Source organism: Rhinatrema bivittatum, unplaced genomic scaffold, assembly GCF_901001135.1.
Source record: "Rhinatrema bivittatum unplaced genomic scaffold, aRhiBiv1.1, whole genome shotgun sequence".
Lineage (NCBI taxonomy): Eukaryota > Metazoa > Chordata > Amphibia > Gymnophiona > Rhinatrematidae > Rhinatrema > Rhinatrema bivittatum.
In genome coordinates this window covers 124,792-145,802 of record NW_021820831.1, presented here as the reverse complement: position 1 = coordinate 145,802, position 21,011 = coordinate 124,792, and the positions used below count along the sequence as shown (strand labels likewise).

Below are 21,011 nucleotides of genomic sequence, written 5' to 3'. Positions count from 1 at the left end.
GGTTAATTTATGTGCATACAGGACATATATGAGCAAGTTTACCCACATATCGGGCAAGCAATTTTACAATAAGCTATTTCCTCAGGAAAGACAGCATTTTATCCATGGAAATACTTTGAAAATTATCCTCCCTAAGCCGATGTGTTTGAGCCAGAATATCATAAACATTACTTTTAACCCTCTTATTCTCCCTTCCTCACCCCATTCTCCCCTCCCCTTAATACCAAGCATGACATGTTGTATACACTGTCATGTAAGCAGGCAAATTGAAAATGACAGCATTTTGAAAATACAACTGTATGATTTGTTTCTGAAATGTCTTTTAGCTGTATCAAAATAGATAAATATACATTTAAAAGTAGTGTTTAACATATGATGACTAACAAGCTAGAATAGAGACTATGATGCAGTAGTGAAAAATTGTCAATTCTTAGTGCTGAATTGTTTAAACCATGAGCGAAGTTGCTGCAAATATGCAGGAAAACAAAACTCAGTGGGCCTGGTTTAAAAAAAGTCTCTCCCACAGGCACAAAAATTATATAAAATAGGTCTAATTAGAAGACTGGGCCAAGACAGCAACACCCAACAGACGTGCTATTTGAGCTCCTGGACCTCTGTTTTCCTCTTCTAATTTTTTGATTAAGAGCAAGAGGAAGGGTAAGATTAAGTCCAAAGTAATGGAGCCTTCAGCTCCTGCTCGGAGGCTGATGGAGTTATTTTCCATTGCTTTGGGCCAGTCTAGAATTTTGGAGGAAGGGCTGGAGCCAAGTGAAGATCAACATGATCTTTGGTAGATTCATTGCAGACTTATGGGTTTCTCTGCTGCTTTGCCTATTGTTTGGAATCTACCTTCCTAATTTTTTTGTAATGTTTAATTTGTTTGTGTTCTGTACTTTTAGATATTTTGTTGTTTGTATTTTGCTGTGTTTTTCTGCTAAGATTTTCAGATTAGTGGCCTACAAATTTTTTAAAATAAATAAATAAGATGTTGATCCTGAAAACTCAATTTCACCAAGTCTGCTTTCCAGTGGGATCATGCTGATGTCCCCAGCACTTTCTAACACCTAAACTGGTTGTAGCTTGGGGCTGTCGTAAGTGGGGACACCAAGGAATGCATCCGCCAGAAGGAAGCAGTTGATTTTACTGGTGTGCATGCTGGGGGAAAGATGAATTCTAAGCCTAGTCCTCAGGCAAGTTCCCACTTCTTTGCTAACAAAGGGGGAAACTGTTTGATCTCAACAGTCCTACAAACCTCAATGGGTAGGAGGATCTGAATGCCATTACAGGTGGCCTGCCCTGGTGCAGATGTCATGGATAATCATATTAGAGGAGGTCTGATATAGCATCTTTAGGACAGATACAATGGTGATTTCATCAAAGCAGCAACTCTTACATATGAGAACTAGAAACAGAGATTGGGATCATAAAGTAGGGGCCCTAATTTAGAAAGTTTCTGCATTACAGTAATCAAACGTGGCTGTAATCAAGGACAATTTAGTACATCAAATTAAAATGGAACACTTAAATATTGTAATAAACTGGAACTTAGTATTCCTGAATTTTACAAAATCTCAACTCTACTCTCCAGATAACATGTTGAGAAGTACTGAATTAAGGCCCTGAAAGTTCCATCTGAATATCTTCTTCCTTCAGCTAAATGTTACTGTTTGTCAATGTTACATGAGTCAGTAATGAGGAAAGAGGGTAATATGGATTTAACCTGAGTCAACTGGAAATTTAGACTTGTCAGCAATATTGGAAAGAACTCAAGAGGGAGCTTCTATATATGCCATGTTACTGGTCACTCTGGCCTTTGAGCTAGACAGATAATGCTTAAAATTTGTTTTCAAAATAAGGAATACTCTTTTTGGTCAAAAAGTTGTATGTTCCCAGATTTTTCTACAGCTACCCAGTTTACGAGGAAGTTTTATTTGCAACTGCATTTTCATATTTTGGAGATTTCAGCCGAGTATTCTTTGAAATACTTAGAAACTTAATACATTTACAAGGGTAATAGCTTTACTTCTTTTGACCGATATAGTTAATAGAGGATGTATTCCTAAGAAAATCTTCTAGTAAGTGATGTATGCTGGACCCTAGGAAAAATTATGAATGTTCTGTTTTATTAAAAATTGTTTCAGACAGATCTTTTCACTTTGTTTCTTAAAGAAATATAAAAAGAAAACTATGTATATATATTTTTTTTCAACTGTTATAATCCTTCAACATGGTTTCTGTATTTGTAGACTTCATACACATGTGTAAATAATTATGGCTTTCTTTACCTCTTTTTTTTTTAATTTTGATCATATGATTGCATATTCCACTGTTTTTTGTTCAAATATTGCATATGAAATGATTAATTATAAAAATAATACAAAATGCTAGGTGTGAGTTCTGTTACATAGCAAATGGTGGTGGTTAACATGCTGGACTTTACTTTCAAAATTTGGAAAACTGCAGAGTAAGGGAGCCTATTTACTGAACTCTCTTAATGCATTAATGTATGTAAAATGCCAAATTTAACACATAACATGAATTAAAAATGCATTGATGTGGGTAATGCTCATTTGTGCATTACTGATAATGCTAAAAGACTGGAATGTGTGGTAAAATTTATGAACTGATACATGCAAATGCATGCAAAGCAGTCCATTACTATTAAAATGATTTAACAGAATCCATGTCAAGCGCCAAAAGGTTAATTACACTTCAAGAGAGAAAACTGCACTAAATCTGTATCTACTACTTACAGTGGCCTTTTTTTGTTTGTTTTAGTCACTGAGCAGTTATGAAAATAAATGAACAAATGGCTAAATACACAATTTGGCATATTGCTGGAGCATTTCTTTTGTGCCGCTTTGGAAAACAGAATCCTATATATACTGCTTTGCTATGCACTCACTGTACATATGCAACTGGGCAGGGAATTAACTCAAAGTTGTACTTTATGTGTAAGGTACAATATTTCAAAAGTACACGACAAGCAAGGATAGCCACCTGCGTTAATTAAATGTTCTGGGAGTAATTGACACCCCCCCCCCCCCCCAAACACACACGTTACCCCTGAAGGTGAGGCTCCACTTGATTAACAGCAACCGAATATCATGTGTTTCATAAAAAGGCATATTTAGTCACTATTTGAAATATTCTGACACTCCAGATAAAGCTATTTGGAGCAGAGCCTGCATATTCACCATTATTGGGCTATGCTCCATCTCCGGTCCCAGCTATAACCAGTGATTCACTTTTCTACATAATGCAGATTTTATTCACCTCTCTGAAGCAGGGCTGGTATAAGGGTATTTGACACCCTAGCCTAAACTTTAGCCATGTGTGCCCCCTCTCAGCACCATTCCTCTTCCTCTCTTCCTCCCAGCTCCAGGACTCAGGGTGTGCTGAGAAAGCAGCAGAAAACACTTTCACTGGCTTCCACCACCACAGGTGAGGTCCTGAGAGCACAGGCGGCAGTTTCTGTGCTGCAGCAAACCCAGAAGTGGGGCTGTGATGCTGCGGAAAGCTGCCACCATGGGAAAGAGCTGGCAGAATGAGGGAGATAGAGGGATTGGCAGACAGCACATTGGCAAGCTCCCACTGCTAAGGCGAGGCTCAGGTCCCAATCAATGTCACCCTTCCAAAACTAATCGGGCTCTAGGTGGCTCCTAGTGCTCCCACTGGCCCTTGTTGAGGTTTCTATCCCAGATATGCTCCAGCTCAGAGCAGGTGTATGCCCATACAGCCTCCCCTTTTTCCCCACATGGAACTGGGAAAAAAACAAATTCTACTGGATAAGTGATGAAACCATTGTAGTCTTTTATGGTGTTAGAGATGTTTTTATAGCTTCCAGGATTTAATAGGGCATCACATTAATTCTGTATTTGTGGGTGGTGATGGGCTTTGCTGGTCTGTCTGCTAACAACCATCCTTCATCCTTACTCTCGCTACAAAAAGCGATGCAATCATATCTGTCATGCCACCAGGCCCTTGGATGAACACTGTTCAACTGCTGAAGTCCAGTTTTCACTCAGTACACCACACTAGTCTTCCTAACCCTTGCACAAGTAACGGCAGTAAGGTGGTCATTGTGTAATGCATAATTGATTTTTGGACAGACTGTACTGAAGAATGTGTATGACATGCTGCTGAAATTGTGCAGGAGCAGAACACAGAAACTGAAAGAGAAGCAGACTGACAGAGAGCATATAGAAATTTTGTGTTTCTGCTACTGAAAACCTTTTCTTGTTAAAGCTATTCTGAACTGCAGTTTCTGCTTCGTGGGTGATCAGAACAACCTTCTCTCACTTTACCTGTTCACCAGCTCTCCTGGGAAGCCAGGGTGAACAAAAGCTGACATCAAGCCCATTACAACAAATGTACACATAATACAACCCCGTCACCAACAGTACCAGCTAATGAACACTGCAACTCTTATACAGTAAACATATTGCTGCAGCGAGGTGCATTATGGGGTACATCCTGGCATAAGCAGAGAGAAAACAGCAAGATGGCTATGAGCATGCTGCTCCATTGGCTCAAAAACAAAAGTCACGTTTCAAAAAAAATTGCTCAGCAGAAAATAAAAGAAAACCTGCTGTTTGCAACTTCTACACAGGTAAAGAGCACAATATGGAAAAAAAAAAAATGCTGTGCAAATGGTTCTCTCTCTTTAAAACTGAAAACTTCTGCTGTTATAATGGAACAGACTTGTGACTGATGACAGCATACTTTGTAATTCTACAATAACGTCATTAACTATATCATACTTCTCTCCTTTTTTAGGAATGCATGTTTTTTCCAGCAGTTTAATTATGCCTAAAATAAAAATATGATGCTAAAACTATTCTGAGGCATATTTTGAAATATCTTTAAAAAAACAGGTCTTTTTTGAGACAATCTAGAAAGAAATCTTGGGTTTTACAAGTGTGGTCAGTGGTTCCAAAACCACACTTTCCCATAAACATATTTTACAGGGACACATAGAGGCTACAGGATGAATATCTGCAGATATCTGCTTACTGGTTTCATATCTGAAGAACCCTGGAGTTTTCAGACATGCTTATACCAGACTGACACAACCTTCAAACGAATATGCTTAAAACATTTCAACAGAGTAAAAAAAAAGTAATTAGGATAAAAATGCACTTTAAATAAATATTAAGCAAATTTTTACTACTGGATTTCACTAACACGTCTTCACTCCAGAACTAAATTCCATTCCTCTGTTAAAATAATTCATTTGCTTAAATTATACCACATTTCATTGCATTCACTTGTAAACAGTAATTCCCACCCCAATAAAACATCAAGACATCAAATTACAGAAGCGCAGAAGTGCTGATTATATTCTTAACAGTAAAAATACCCTTCAGGTTATTTTAATTTTTTGCAAAACATCAAATTCTTTTGCCACTCAACAGGTCTGCTACATTATTGGTATTTTTACGGAAAACCAACACTATGAACTTTTTTCTGGTCAATTCTATACAGAACATCGGTGAAGCTATCTATCATGCTATAGATCCACTCCAAGGTTTCAACCATGTTGCTTCTTTGTATACTGTGATAATCCAAAAGTTGTGACTTTTTAGATTCCTGCTTCATATCTGCAAAGAATCATGGCTAGAATAAGTCAAGTACCTTTGGAAGGGTCTGATGCCACAAACAGTAAGTTGGATATTTGAGTGTTGGGGGTGGGGGGGGGGGGGTGGGAGGAGGGGAAGCACATCTACAACTAACAGAGGCCACGGGAATATTCATCATCGTCATCTTCAACACGAGTTCCTGCTGCAGCAGAATCTCCTATTCCTTCCTGCGGTGATCCTGGCGATTTTTTCTTTGTTCCTCCTCCTGGGACAATCAAACTCAGGGCCAGCTTGGCATACTGCCACAGAAAACAATGAATGATTAAAAGTTTAGTAATACTGCCCTCTAGCTGTATGATAACTGTACTTCCACTGCTTTGTCATAACAGGGACATAGAAAAAACATATCGTATACACTTTTCTCTTTAAAGGTAATATACACAGACATAATAATCTACATCCACAATCAACATGAACTGCTTTTTGCACAGAGCTTTTAAGCTATAAATTATAGTGTAACAATGTAACTGTGTAATTTTCAAATTATATTTACAGTTCATAATCTATGCATAGTAAAGTGAAGATGAGTGTTCCATTCATTTCTACTTATTGATAGTGCTCTCACCTGTATCTATACCTAGTGAAATTTATCTGGTTTTTCTTGTGCAGAGTTTGAAATGTGGACTTTACTTAAACATTGATTTCTCAAGTTTTGCCAAAAGTAAACACACAAAGTCGAAGGATCTGAAAATAAAACCTGACTGCTCTAATTTGGTGAAGGTCCAACCTGACATCCTAGATTTATATTTGGAGGTTTCTTTCTTTATATATGGTTTTATTTCCATTTAAATTGGCAGATCAGTAAATGCACATTGAACAAAATGCCAGATTACTACTTATTTAACGGTGTCATCTAGTGGCTGCTACTGTTTATAATATTTAGAAATTTGCTATTTAAATTTTCTGCTAGCTGAAACTTTGCTTTTAGATGTGCTAGTTGGAGGGATTAAAAAAAGCCCCTTTTTCACACAATTTGGGCCTAGCTGTTACTTCATGATTCAGAATAGCTAGGGCTATTCCTCTCTCTATGCAGCCCAGCATTCTTCTGGCTTTAGTTATCGCCTTGTCACATTGCTTCACCATCTTCAGATCACTAGACACTATCACCGCAAGGTCTCTCTATTGCTCCGTTCACAACAGCCCTTCACCCCCATCACATATGGCTCTTTTGAATTACTGCACCCTAGATGCATGACTCTGCACTTCTTGGCATTGAATCACAGCTGCCAAATCTTTGACCACCGTTCAAGTTTCCTTAAATTACATTTCATTCACTCTGCTCCTTCCGATGTGTCCACTCTGTTGCAGATCTTAGTATCATCCGCAAATAGACAAACTCTACCTTCTATCTATGCAATGTCGCTCACAAAGATATGGAACAGAACCAGTCCCAATAACGATCCCTGTGGCACTCCACTTAACACCATTCTCTCTTCAGAGGAGGTTCCATTTACCATCATATGCTGTCTTCTATTCGTCAACCAGTTTGTAATCCATGCCACCACCTTGGCGCTCAGTCCAAAGCTTCTCATTTTATTCATAAGTCTTCTATGTGGAACCGTATCAAAAGCTTTACTAAAATCCAAGTAAATCATATTGCGCGCTCTTCCCTGATCCAATTCTCTAGTCACCCAATCAAAAAACAATCAGATTGATCTGACAGGACCTTCCCCTTGTGAATTCATGCCACCTCAGATCAAGCAACCCACAAACTGTCTCGTGGAACAGCAATTAGATTTCTCATAGCTTTACCCAATTAGATAAAGTGATTCCTATGTTCAATTAAACTCCACCTATTCACATTTCTCTATGTCCTCTGACTAGCTTTTGCCTTTCCCTGGTGCTACATAATCCTCAACATATTTTATAATAATCAAAATCCTCAATTTAACTTCATATATAACCATCTATTTTAAATTTTTACAAACATCCTATAGCAAAACACTGCAAATAAATGCAAAATATTTCTATATATTATAAAAATGTTAGGGCTCTGTGTGAGCATTGCAGCACATCTGCACGTGAGTGCATAGCAATAGTCACTGAAAGCTGAGGGGGAATGGACTGGGCAGCAGGACCACTCGATTGCTAATTACAGCAGTCCTGAATCTAATTACATGTTACAAAGCACACCTTTTTAGCTTTTGCTCTTCTTTAAACTAAAAAGGTAAACATTTATATTCAGACATGTTGGTAAAAAGTACTTTAACCTTAAAGAACATTTAACCTAATAATGTGGTACAGCACTGTTTATCCAAAGGTCATTAGCTGGTCCCTGGCTTCTATTATCTGAAAATTGGTTGGTTTCATATAATCTTTTATCTGGAAAAATTCCATTACCCAGAATTGTTTTTTCATCAGAAAACTTCCATTATCCAGAAAAATCCAAGATTCAGAATAGTCTCAGTCCTAACCATGCTTGATAAATGATGATAATACAAAATGAGTTAGATAATGAGCTTAATGTCATATGATTTCTTTTTAGAGTTTTACAGTGCAGTCAGGATCACTGAAAAAGGCAAAACGTTTATGATGCAGGAAAAACATGCACACATTACTGTAAAAATTAGCAGATGATTCTGATGACTGAGTAAAATGTTATGCTTTTAGGTTATATGTTTATGGTATTTGCCATATTTTATGTTAGTTGTCACATATTACTTTGTATGTTTCTTTTATTGTGTATATTTTATATCATATATGTTGTGCTTGAATTGTTGTACCATGCTATAGGGGCACTCAGCTCATCTCGCATGAAAAAATTTATAATAAATAAGTACTGCACTGCGCTGCCAAGTAATGCTCATCTTTATTACAATGCAGTGGCAGATTGTCTAATTAGCAGAAAGCTGGTCCTTTTGAATTTCACTAATCTTGGTTACAACCTATGACAGACTTCTCAAGCTATAGACTTAAAGAAACTAGAAAGTTTGATACCATTATCAAAGGTTGGCGCTAGTATAAAGGGGGAGTTGTCTGGTGTCAGAATGTGAAGTGACTGAAGCTAGGGGACAGGCCAGAAATAGTGTGTCAACTTACGTCATTGTCCATGTATTTGAAAAGAGGTGAGCAGCAGATATCAGAAACCTGATCCTGGTCTTGCTGGTCATATCCTTCCAGCAGTTGCTCCAATGCCGTGCAATCTTCACTGCCATTAAATCCAGGTATGCTGAAAGCAATACAAGTGAAGTTAGCATTTATTTACTATTATTACCAAAAGAGTTGCCTATCTTCAAGACAAGAAAATAAGAGTACAATTCAGATATTTAGTTCAAACTCTAAAAGAAAACTGGATTTTTCATTATAAAATTAAGGAAAGGTTTTCTCATTTACTTTTCCTGAATGCTTTGAAGTTTTATCTGATTTTATTCTGATGTACAACTCTGCTGCTTGCAATTACTCCTCTTCCTTTTCAAGACTCAAATCTTTTCAAAACCTCAAGTAACTGAATATCCTTCTGGTAGATCAGGGCCACCATATTTTAATACTTTTGACTTAGTGGACCATGAGATCTTGGTTGAGAGGTGTAAACTGGTGGATTTAGAAGGCATGATTCTACAGTAGTTAACCTCTTTTTTTGACAGATCAAATGACTTGTATAACGGTTGGACAGACTATCTCAATGTATATACATTTGAATTGTTGTGTTGCTCAGAGTTTGTCCCTTTTTCCAAATTTATGTAATATTTTTCTGCATCATTTAAGTTTTAATGGTTACATTTATGCAGATGATATTCAGTTGGTAGTTCTCCTGAATTGGAACCAGGATATTGGAAAGGCACAAGTCAATTTAAATCTCAAAATTATAGCAGATTGGATTAAGAGGTGTAAACTTGAACATTCAGAAAAACAGATTCTGAATATTGTGGGGTATAGCCCTTAATTTCTGAAGAGCGTCTAGGAACTACAGCGGTAGTTTCTATGGTCAAAAAAAGCCAAACAAGGAGCTGCTGAAAGAACTCCAGGACAATGTTATTCAAAGATACAGTCTGGGGTAAGGCTATGAGAACATTTGGTGTGTCTGAATATCCCTTGGTCCCCTTGGGATACTGTCAGACCCATCATTACAAAGTAGAAGAAACAGTTTGGCACCACCAAGACACTGGTGTGATCAGGCAGATCCTCCAAAATTAGTAGCCATGATGTAAGGAAACTGTTGTAGGAGGTCTAAGATTACTTTAAAAGAACTTCAGAGGACTCTGCCTGACACTGAGGAAGAAGTTGACTGTTCAAACATTTCAAGATTACTTCAGAAACATGGCTTACATGGGAGGTTGGCAAAAAGGAAGACACTGCTGAAGAAAAGCCTTATCATGCACTGCATATTATTCACAAAGAAATAAACAAGGGACAGTGCACTCGTGGGAGAAGTTTTGTGATCTGATGAAACCAAAGAAGAACTTTTTCGTCTCAATGCCAAGTGACATTTGTGGCGTATAACAAACAGCACATTGCCCTAACACCATCCCTACAGTAAAGCATGCTGGTGGCCTTTACTGTAGGAGTGGTGGGGATGCTTTGCAGTAGTGTGCACAGGGAAGCTTCAGATTGAGAAAAAGTAGCAGCACAGTACAGATAAATCCTACAGGAAAACCTGTTCCAGTCTGTTATACCACTAGAAAAAGGGAAGACCATGTGAGTGCTGTACACCTGGGACTGAGGAAAAAAGATTCACCTAACAATCCTAAACACAAAGCAAAAGCAACATTAGAGTGGCTCAGCAAGAAGAAAGTGAATGTCCTCGAGTGGGCCTGAATCCAATAGAAAATCTGTGGCTAAACTTGAAGACTGAAGTCCACAGATGATTGCCAGCCAACTTGAAAGAGATTCAACTCTTCTGCCAAGAACTGGCAAAAACTGCACCATCTTGCTATGCAAAGTTGGTAGAAACATCCTAAATGACGCATGGCTTTTATTGCTACAAAAGGGCTTTCATCAAGTAGCAAGTCAAGGGATAAAGACTTAATGAAGTCAAGGCTTTTTGTTTCTTATTCTTAATTACTTTTAGAATATTTCTATAATTGGTCTTTCAGATAGAAGTGTAAAGTGCATTGTACAGATCTGTGAAACAAACTCCTATCATAATGTTTTTGATTTGCATTTTCTAGACAGCAGAATGTGAAAAATGTTCAAGGCTGTGAAGAATTTTACAAGGCACTGTATATGCAGGCATACTAAAATCAAAAGCATCAATTTATTAAATCAAGCTTAATTACCTAATGAAAGCTCAAGGCAATCAACATTAATAATTAATAAAATTAAATTAAAATACAAATGCCGGTCTCTTTCCCACTCAGCAAGTTGTTGAATACTTGTAAATGACAGCATAAAAAGATCAAATTGGCTATCAACTCTGCTCAGTTGAGATTCTTCTACTTTGGAAGATGAGCATCTAAACTTACCATATGCAATTCAACACTAATTCCTCCTTCTACCCATCTTGTCATTTATCTGACCTCTCAACCCTACTATTGCCACTCATATCTTTCCCAACTGTGCCCAGAATCTAAGTACTGACCTCCACCACCTCCACTGGTAGGCCCCTTCAAGACTTGTGCATGGTAAGACTTGGCCCCAGCACAGGGAACATTTCCTTGCTCTGTTTTTGATGATCCAGTGGATGATGCTTACTGAACCAATAATAATTTGGAATTCTAGTGGGCAGTCTAGCATTATACTCTCAGAATTTGACTTCTGATGATTGTCTTTAGCATATTTTTAAATCAAAGTAAAATGATTATTTTAAAATCAAGGCCAAAAAAATTTAATTATGACTATATTCATTTGAAAAAAAATTCCAAGTTTTGCAAATATTATGATGCTATCATTTTAAAGGACTGTTTTGCTTCCAAGCTCATTTATATTTATTAAGCATTATGAAACAGAAAAATATAGACAGAAAGAATGAACAAAGACACAGAATAAACCAGTGGTTCTCAACCTTTTGTCTGTCAGGTCACACAAACATGACAGTCACAAGACTAAATGTTAATGTACACTTTGCATCCTCAGGAACCCCCACTGCCCTGCCCCTCAGCAATGGGTTTAAAGCAGAACTAGAACATTCCCTGTACAACTCATCATACAAAAAAATATACTTCCTCTACTACCAGAAAAATAGCTCTGCTTATAAATAGACAGCAGTTCACCACCAATGCATGTCCAATTGAGAAAACACAACAAATTATACTAGCCTACGTGCTAGTTAAATACACACACACAGAACTGACCTTCACCAAATACAGAAAGACTGCAAATTACAAATAGAGACAAACTGAAATGGAAACCCAAAAAAGCCACTCTGCATGCAGTGCAAACCTGGAGAAATGGAAGCCAAGATCAGCACCTAACATACTCCCTGGATCTGCAATAGTGCAAACAAACGAATCTGCACAAAGTTACACCTGCATTATGGCATGCACTCAAATGGAACAACCCTACCTATAAAAAAGGCAACCCTACAAATATTAAACCAGGCCCTAATCACCAATGTACCTTCAGTTAGGAAAACAGAACAAGCCAAGCTGTTATAGATCCCCACACAGAAATAATTGTTAAACTATACTGATAAATGTTACAAAACAGCTGATGAACAGAACATCTAACAATTAAAAACTCTTAAAATTATTAAAAATTATCCAAACACTAATAAAATATTTCAAAATAGCAGACACATCGCATAATACCCAATAATTAATATGACAGTCAATCAAGAAAAATGAACTTAAAAAGCCTACTTTACTTACCCTCTCCAGCAACTCTCCTACTCCTTTCCCTTGCAGGCCAATAGCACTCACCAGAAGCAGCAGTGGCTGCTGAAGCTCTGTCCTCACAGTCCTCTTCCTTAGGGCCCACAACCAGTCTCTGTCTCTCTCTCACACACACGTCACACCCTCAAGACCAGTTTCTGTATCTCACAGACCAATCATCTTCCCAACCAGGCTCTCTCACACACATACATGTCACCTTCCTCACCAGTCTCTCAATCACACAATGCTCTCTCTCTCTCTCTTACTTACACATAGGCTTTCAATCACTTGCATGTTTTCTCTCTCACTTATACACTGGCTGGTTGACTGGCTCACTTCCACTCCCTCCCTCCTCCAGAGCATAAATGGTAGCTGCAGCAGCCTCCTCCCCCATGGCCCAAGAAAGAAGAATCCCATTGACCATGGATTCTAACACTGCTGTCTCCCTTGCTGATTGCCGGCTGCTTCTGATTTTGCTCCAGGCCTCGGCTGCTTTTCAGTGCAGAATGGCCTTTTCTTCTCATGCATACTGCTACACATGCTTTCACACACAACATACTTCCTCATGCCAAGGCCTCTCTCCAGTTTTCCTTTCTTCGCCACGAGCAGCTCTACCAGGGCCTCTCTCTTGCCTTTATTTCTTCAGCTGCTGGCCCCCTCTGGGTCTCACCCTTTCTATCATCGCTGCCTCCACCCTCCAGGTGTGAGACCCTATCCCTTCCCTTTCATTCACCCCTCTCCCCTCCTTTCTCTCCCCACTCTGCACCATTCTCTTTGCTACATTCATCTTTCCCTCCCCCTCTCATACTGCCTCTCATTCACTCCTTTCCCCTCCCATCCATCTCACTCATCCCTTTCTTCCTCATTTTTTCTTCTACTCCCTCATCTCAATCTCTCCCCTCCCTTCTCCTTCCTCAACTGCTTGGTCCAGCCAGGTCTTCTTTGGTGTGACCTTGCCTCCCAGTCAGTGGCTGTGCTCCTGCAGGGCCCCATTGTTCTTGTTCCATGGGTGAGGCTTGGCCTCCCCATTGAATACCCACTAGTGGTTCTCCTGTCGGCACTTTGCCTTCCTTCCCTCATTAACCCACAGTTTCTTACCCTTCCCATTTACTCACTCACATGCTCTTCCCTTTTCCTTCCTTCCTCTCTCACCTCATCCACAACTGCTTCCCTCTTCCTCAGCCCTCCTCCACCCCCTCTTTTTCCTGGCGAGCTTTTGTTCTAGAGCTAGAGGGTGGAAACCCAGCCAAGGTACCATTATTCTTTTTGCCGGAGGGGCCTTGTACGTCATCAAATTGAGCTGTTGCACCTGCGCGGAACTCTGCCTGCTGAACAGTCAAAAATTCACGCTGTCCTTGTCCTGCCGGTGGGCGAGGAAACTTCACCGGCACATCTCTAAACTGCGCCGTTCTCGTCCTGCTGGTGGGGATGGGAGCCTCACTGGCACATCTCTAAACCGTACCGCTCGCTTTCATGAGCACTGCTGCATTTCCTGCCCCGGGCTGTCGGCACATTCAAGCCCGGAGGGGCATGGCAGCAGTGCTCATCGAAGAAATGGGTGTTGCTCGCTGGGGTGGAGAGGGAGGGAAGAGCAGCGGGAGACCAGGAAGTGTGCGATACACCTTCCGGTGGTTGGCGACACACCGGTTGAGAACTGCTGGAATAAACAAACTAGTTCTCTTTTCTCTAAATATTGTTAAATTACTTTTATTTAATTTTAGTTCACATCTCCAGAGGTCTTTTGACTTATTAACTTATTAATGTGGCTGAGTACTGCAGGAATGGCCACCATATGGAGTCATATTCAGGACACTATTCTCCAATACTAGAAAGTGAGTTTCTCCATGGTAAATATAAACCAGACAGACTGGAACCATACTTCCACGACAGGCTTAAGGGGGCTTCTAGAATCTTACCAATGTTCACCGTTCTGCCAACAATAAGTGTTGTAATCAAGAAGATAATTTTACATATGAGACACCATATTTATATTGAACTTTTGTATATAATTATTCTCCTCTATCTCTTTCTATTTCTTACATTCCCAGTTCATTAGCCCTTGTTAATTGTAACTGCTTCTCTTCATCACGTTATTTATGTTTTTTGGTTGTATTATCCGCACCCCTGTTTTCTGTAAACCGACATGATGTGAACGAGTTCATGAATGCCGGTATAAAAAAAACCTTAAATAAATAAATAAATAAATAAAAAGGATAAATGGACACGATTGAATATCCTAACAAGAGTTAGAGTCTGCCATTGCCTTTCCTCCTCATTAGACTACCTCCAGTCATGTGTTCAGATAACTGATGTAAAAGTTGCCATTCTCCAAATCAGAAGGCCAAAGCAAAGGGAATCCACCCCCCAATATTTAATTCCTTTTCCACATAACTGCATTAGTGACTGAAAGCTCCACCAGTTTTGTTTCATTTGGTAGCTGTGGAAACAAGTCACAATTACTTTTTGGGATCAGCTAAATCTCCCCTTGCGCACACTTGAGATGCTCTCTTGACTTTTGTGTTTTCTTCATCTTTCTCCAGCAGCAAACTCATGTATAAAGTCTTTAATCAGCAGAGCTGTATTCAGTTTTACCAGATTTCCAGCATGCTTGTTTCCCTTCTGCTGGTTTCATTCTATTTCATCTTCTCTTTCAGAATATTGGGATTCTTTGCCAAAATTCCTATCTGCTTGAAGCAACTCACCACTTATGTCACATTTTTCATCAAGGAGATATCTAACCACAGTTTTATTTCTTGGATTACTTCCAATGGGTCCGATTTAGTGGTTGGTACATGCCATCAATTCTGCCATGAATCTTCATTTACACTTAGCCAGGGTTTTCCCTCTATTTTTATATCCCCTTCCCAACTCAGTCCCCAGCCATCCCACTGAAAATCCTCTGCCAAAGATATAAGCTGCAACTCTCTCTGGAATTTGCAGCTTATATCTAATGTTTGGGTACATTGCCAGGTACTTGTAGCCTGGATTGGCCACTGTTGGAAACAGAATGCTGGGCTTGATGGAACCTTGGTCTGACCCAGTATGGCATGTTCTTATGTTCTTAATGAGGCCACTAGGTATTACCATTGAATGTTGGCTGGGACCCCCCCTGCCCCCGTCAGGGGTTTGGAACACTGCTTTCACAGTATTCCCAGAGCTGGGGAGCAGAGGCCTATCCCAGGAATTGAACATAGGCCTTCTGCATAGCAATGCACAGCACCTGCCACCACTGCAACTGGGCTGGCCCACAGCCATAGTATCAAAGCATTCACTCTAATTGTTTTTAAATGTTCAGAAATAATTCAATTTTATTGCAGGATTTTGTGCACCATATTTCATGAAAATACCTTTGTTCCACATACATCACAAAGTGCCAAAAATGACCATTTATTATAGTAGCTCTCAGAAATCCTTAACAGGCATATGACCATGATGCTACAATGTGATGCATAACTATTTTCTATACTGTTTCTATGATAGAAGACGTTACAAGTTGCCTTGTGCAGTTTCCATTTTTCCATCTCCTAAGTGCAGTTTGACTACTAATAGAATCCAAAAATTTAATTCTCATTTTCAGTTATTTTCTCAAAAATCCATAATTATACCTTGTAAGATGAGCATGAGAAGTAGGGCTCTTGATCTGACTAAATGGGATGTTAAGATATATACATTTAAATATTTAGAGCATCCTGTGTCCAACAGTGGCCAATCCAAGTCATAAGTACCTGATAAGTACCAAAACATTAAATAGATCCCAAGCTACTATTCCCTTTCTGATTAACAGCAGTTTATGGACTTCTTCTCTAGGAACTTATCCAAACCTTTTTTAAACCCAGTTACACTAACTGCCATAACAACATCCTCTGGAATTGAATTACAGAATTTTATTATGCATTGAGTGAAAAATAATTTTCTCTGATTTGTTTTAAATGAGCTAATTGTAACTTCATGGAGTGCCCTGTAGTCTTTTTATTGTCTGAGAGATTACATTAACCTGTTCAAGTCCTTTCATGAATTTGTAGAACTCTATCATATCCCTCCTCAGCCGTCTCTTTTCCAAATTGAATAGCCCTAATCTCTTTAGTCTTTCCTCATTCCAGGGGATCCTCATAGGGGAGCTGTTCCATCCCCTTTATCATTTTGGTCACTCTTTTCTGTACTTTCTCCAGTGCAACTATATCTTTTTTGAGATGCAGCGACCAGAATTGCATGCCATATTCAAGGTGCGGTCTCACCATGGAGCGATACAGAGGCATTATGACATCCACCATTTTATTCGCCATTCCCTTCCTAATAATTCCTAATATTGCTTGCTTTTTTGACACCACAGCACACTGTGCTGATGATTTCAAAGTATTATCCACTATGATGCCTAGATCTCTTTCCTGGGATGTAACTCCTAATATGGAACCTAACATAGCAAGGGTTGTTTTTCCCTATATGTATCATTTTGCACTTGTCCACATTAAATTTCATCTGCCATTTGGAAGCCCAATTTTCCAGTCTCGCAAGGCCCCCCCTGCAGTTTATCACAATCTGCTTGAGATTTAACTACTCTGCATAATTTTGTGTCATTTGCAAATTTGTCATCCAGATCATTTATAAGTATATTAAAAAGCATCAGTCCAATTACAGATCCCTGAGGCACTCCACTGTTTACTTATTTCCACTGTGAAAACAGACCATTTATTCATAGCCTCATCTTTGACAAATATCATCAACTGCTCTCTAGCCCAAGGAATCTGCCCTGATGACCTCAAAATGGCCTCAATCTCACCGCTCTTAAAGAAACCTAACCTTGACCCGAAGGAACCCAACAACTTCCGCCCCATAGCTAACCTCCCATTCATCGCCAAGATCATGGAAAAACTAGTGAACTCTCAACTCTCAGATTTCATCGAAGACAACAATCTTCTCTTCACCCCACAACACGGCTTCAGAAAAAATCGAGGCACAGAATCCCTCCTCTCCTCGTTGACAGATTATATCTTAATGGGCCTTGACAAAGGAAACTCATTCCTATTGATCCTGTTAGACCTCTCAGCAGCGTTCGACACGGTCAACCACGCCATCCTCCTAAACCAACTCTCGTCTATAGGAATCAGCGGCACCGTCCTATCCTGGTTCAAAACGTTTCTCAATAACAGAGGTTACAAAGTTAAAATCCAAAACAAGGAATCCTCTAGATTTGACTCTGTCATAGGAGTCCCTCAAGGTTCTTCATTATCTCCGACCCTATTTAATATCTATCTTCTTCCTCTCTGCCAACTCCTCACCAACCTCAATCTAAAGTACTTCCTTTTTGCAGACGATATCCAAATCATCATCCCCATCAAAGATACATACTCTGAAACTCTTGACTACTGGGAATCATGCCACCTGAAAATCAAACAACTACTAAACAACCTACACCTCATCTTAAACTCTTCTAAGACAGAAATCCTTCTCATTTCTCCGGAAACCAACATCTCCAACACTACTCTTCCCACCAACCTACCTACCACACAAGTTCGAGACTTAGGAGTGATAATAGACAACCGGCTAAACTTCAAGGCCCATATCAACAAAACAACCAAAGACTGCTTCTATAAACTCCAGGTTCTGAAGAGGATAAGACCTCTTTTCCATGCCCAAGACTTCAGAACGATCATCCAAGCAGTCATTTTTGCAAAATTAGACTACTGCAATTCCCTATTGCTAGATCTGCCCTCTTCCTACTCCAAACCACTACAGATGGTTCAAAATTCAGCAGCTCGATTACTAACAGGCGCAAGAAAGAGAGACCACATATCCCCCATTCTGAAAGAGTTACATTGGCTACCCGTACACTTCCGTATCATGTACAAAGCCATTTGTGTCATCTTCAAAACTATTCATCAACGCATCTCCCTCGATCTACAAATCCCCCTCCAAGCATACAACGCGACAAGACCTACCAGAAATGTCTACCGAGGCGCCCTCAAAGTTCCCCCTGCGAAAATGACCAAACACATCACTCTAAGAGATTGTGCCACCTCCACTGCTGGCCCTTCTCTGTGGAATTCCATTCCCACAGATCTCAGACTGGAACCCTGCCTCTTAACTTTTAGGAAAGGACTTAAGACTTGGTTATTCAAGCAAGCTTTCCCAGACACAATCTAATATCACGTTATAGATACAAACCAAGGACTTCAAATATTCAGCCATTAATCATGCCATTTTTACATAGCATTTAATTTATTTGTATACCGTTCAACCGTTTATTCTTTCCTATCTCTTCCTTCTTATCCAAGTTCTGCTACCCTTGTTATTTGTAACTGCTCCTTCGATCACCACAGTTCTAGTTGTTGTATTTAATGCACTCCTGTTCCATGTAAACCAGCAAGATATGTGCTCATGATTGCCGGTATATAAAAACCTTAAATAAATAAATAAATAAATAAATAAATAAAATACTCTGTATCCTGTCTTTTAACCAGTTTCAATTCACAAAAGAACATTGCCTCCTATCCCATAACTTTTTAGTTTTCTTTGAAGCCTCTCATGAGAGACTTTGTCAAATGCCTTCTGAAAATCCAAATACATCACATGTACTGGTTCACCTTTGTCCACATTTATTCACCCCTTCACTTCACTATAGTGCATATTTGAAAGCTATTTTTCTCTGGTGTAAAACCACAGCCTGTGCTCACTGGATCAGATTTGAGGAACATTTGGTTCACCTTGTATCTTTTACTTGCTTATATTTTTATAGAGCAGGAAAAGGGAATAGTAGTTATAAATCATCCTTTTATTCCTGATATGGCAAAAATTTGAGGGAAAATTTGAAAAGTGGTGCACGCCTCTCTTCGCACAGCGGTTCTCTAGAAATACGGGAGGCCTTTTGGCATTCTCTAGGAGTTAATATACAGTCACTCATGTTTTGTCAGTTTCTTACAATAGTGAGTTTATGACAAAGGGGGAGGTAATTGATGTTTTATGGAGGCAGTTTTCTCTTTTAGCAATATTTATACATTAGGAATTTTCTAACTTCTCCAGAGAAAATTTCACACTTTATCCATCTACAACTGGATCTTGAGAAAGTGCATGGAAAAGGAAGATTTCAGGGGTTGATTGCTTGTCTGTATAGAATTTTGGATGTAGAAGTATCAGCCCCCAACTCATAATTATATTAAGTGATGGCAAGAGATTTGGGGCAACAGGATCCTTTTGGCCTTGACATGGTAATATACCTTTAAGTATTCTATTTTGCTAGCTTTAGTTAGTACATAAGTACAAATCTTATTGAAGATTTATTTCATTCCACAGTAGATGAATACATGAGATCCTAATATTTTTTTCCTTGCTGGTTTATTCATTTATGAGGGGATTATACTTTGATAAACATTTTTGGGAAGGATTATTGTTTCAAGGACTATGAATTTGGAAATCCCATTCACTATTTCCAGTTTTCTGTTAAGAGGAAATATTCAAGGGGTAACTTCCAGGAGAGCCCACCATTTGTTACAAGGATTGTTATTGGCTGCCAGAATTGTATTAGCTAAATATTGGAGAAGATCTTCCCTCCTACTAAATTGAAGTGGTAGCAGAAAGTAGGGGACATAATTAGTATGGTAAAAAATGACTTGGGAATTAAAAGACAAGCTGGGGAAGTTTTTAGATGCATGGGTTCTCTTCATAAATTATGCTGCTTTATAAAGTAAATCTCTCTAGGGACCCATGAGTTCATTTTGCAAGCAATTTGATTTATTTTCACTAATTATAGCTTTGTAATGTAATCCCCCTTCTTCTGATCAAACTGTAATCTGCTTTGAAGTGGCTGACCAGCTAGGAAAAGCAGAATAGAAATACTAGATTGAGGTGTGGAGAAAGAAAATATTTGCTGGGAAATTCTCTTAGAGATGATATATGCTTGAGACAGCAATTTTATTGCTGTGCTATACTCTTTTGGTGTTTTATTGACCAAATGTGGAGTTGGGGTGGTGGCAATACATTGTTGATTCTGTTTTCTTTTTCAGAACACTGTCGTGGTCTTCAGGTGGTAGCAAATGGACTCTACATAGTGATTACTCTATTTATGTACAAGCCGTTAAGCCCGTTAAAACGGGCTACATCCCTCTGTCTCTCACCTCCCCTCATTCTCTCTCCCCTCACTCTTCACCACCCCCTACCTCCCTCCCTCTCCTCTCACTCAGTCCCTCCCTCCCACTCAGTCTCACTCACTCCCTCCCCCTCTCTCTCCCTCCCTCTCACTCTCCCTCAGTCCCACTCCCTCCCCCTCTCCCTCAGTCCCACTCCCTCTCTCCCTCTCTCTGTCCCACTCCCTCCCTCTCCATCCCACTCCCTCCCTCCCCTCTCTCTCTCCCCCCCTCCCCCCCCTCTCTCTCCTCCCCCCTCTCTCTCTCCCCCCTCACTCATTCCCCCCTCTCACTCAGTCCCACTCCCTCCCTCTCACTCAGTCCCACTCCCTCTCTTCTCCTCCCCTCTCACTCAGTCCCTCCCTCTCTCTCTCTCCTCCCTCGCTGCCGCCGCCGCTGCCACCCGACGCCGCCGCCGCTGCCACCCGCCGCTGCCACCCGACGCCGCCGCTGTTGCCACCGCCGCTGCTGCCACCCGCCGCCGCCGCTGCCTCCCGACGCCA

The 21,011-nt window shown here is 39.8% G+C and overlaps 1 protein-coding gene across 1 annotated transcript in view; it reads right to left on the bottom strand.

Annotated features, from left to right (window-relative positions):
• Nucleotides 1-647: 647 nt before the first annotated feature.
• Nucleotides 648-21,011, bottom strand: part of LOC115082188 (gamma-soluble NSF attachment protein-like) — a 116,843-nt gene continuing 96,479 nt past the window's right edge. The window contains exons 11-12 of the mRNA XM_029586439.1: nt 8,682-8,811; nt 648-5,881 (exon numbers count right to left, since the gene is read on the bottom strand). Coding sequence (XP_029442299.1) covers nt 5,732-5,881; nt 8,682-8,811 — 280 coding nt within the window. The 3' untranslated portion in view covers nt 648-5,731. The remainder of the gene's footprint in view (nt 5,882-8,681; nt 8,812-21,011) is intronic.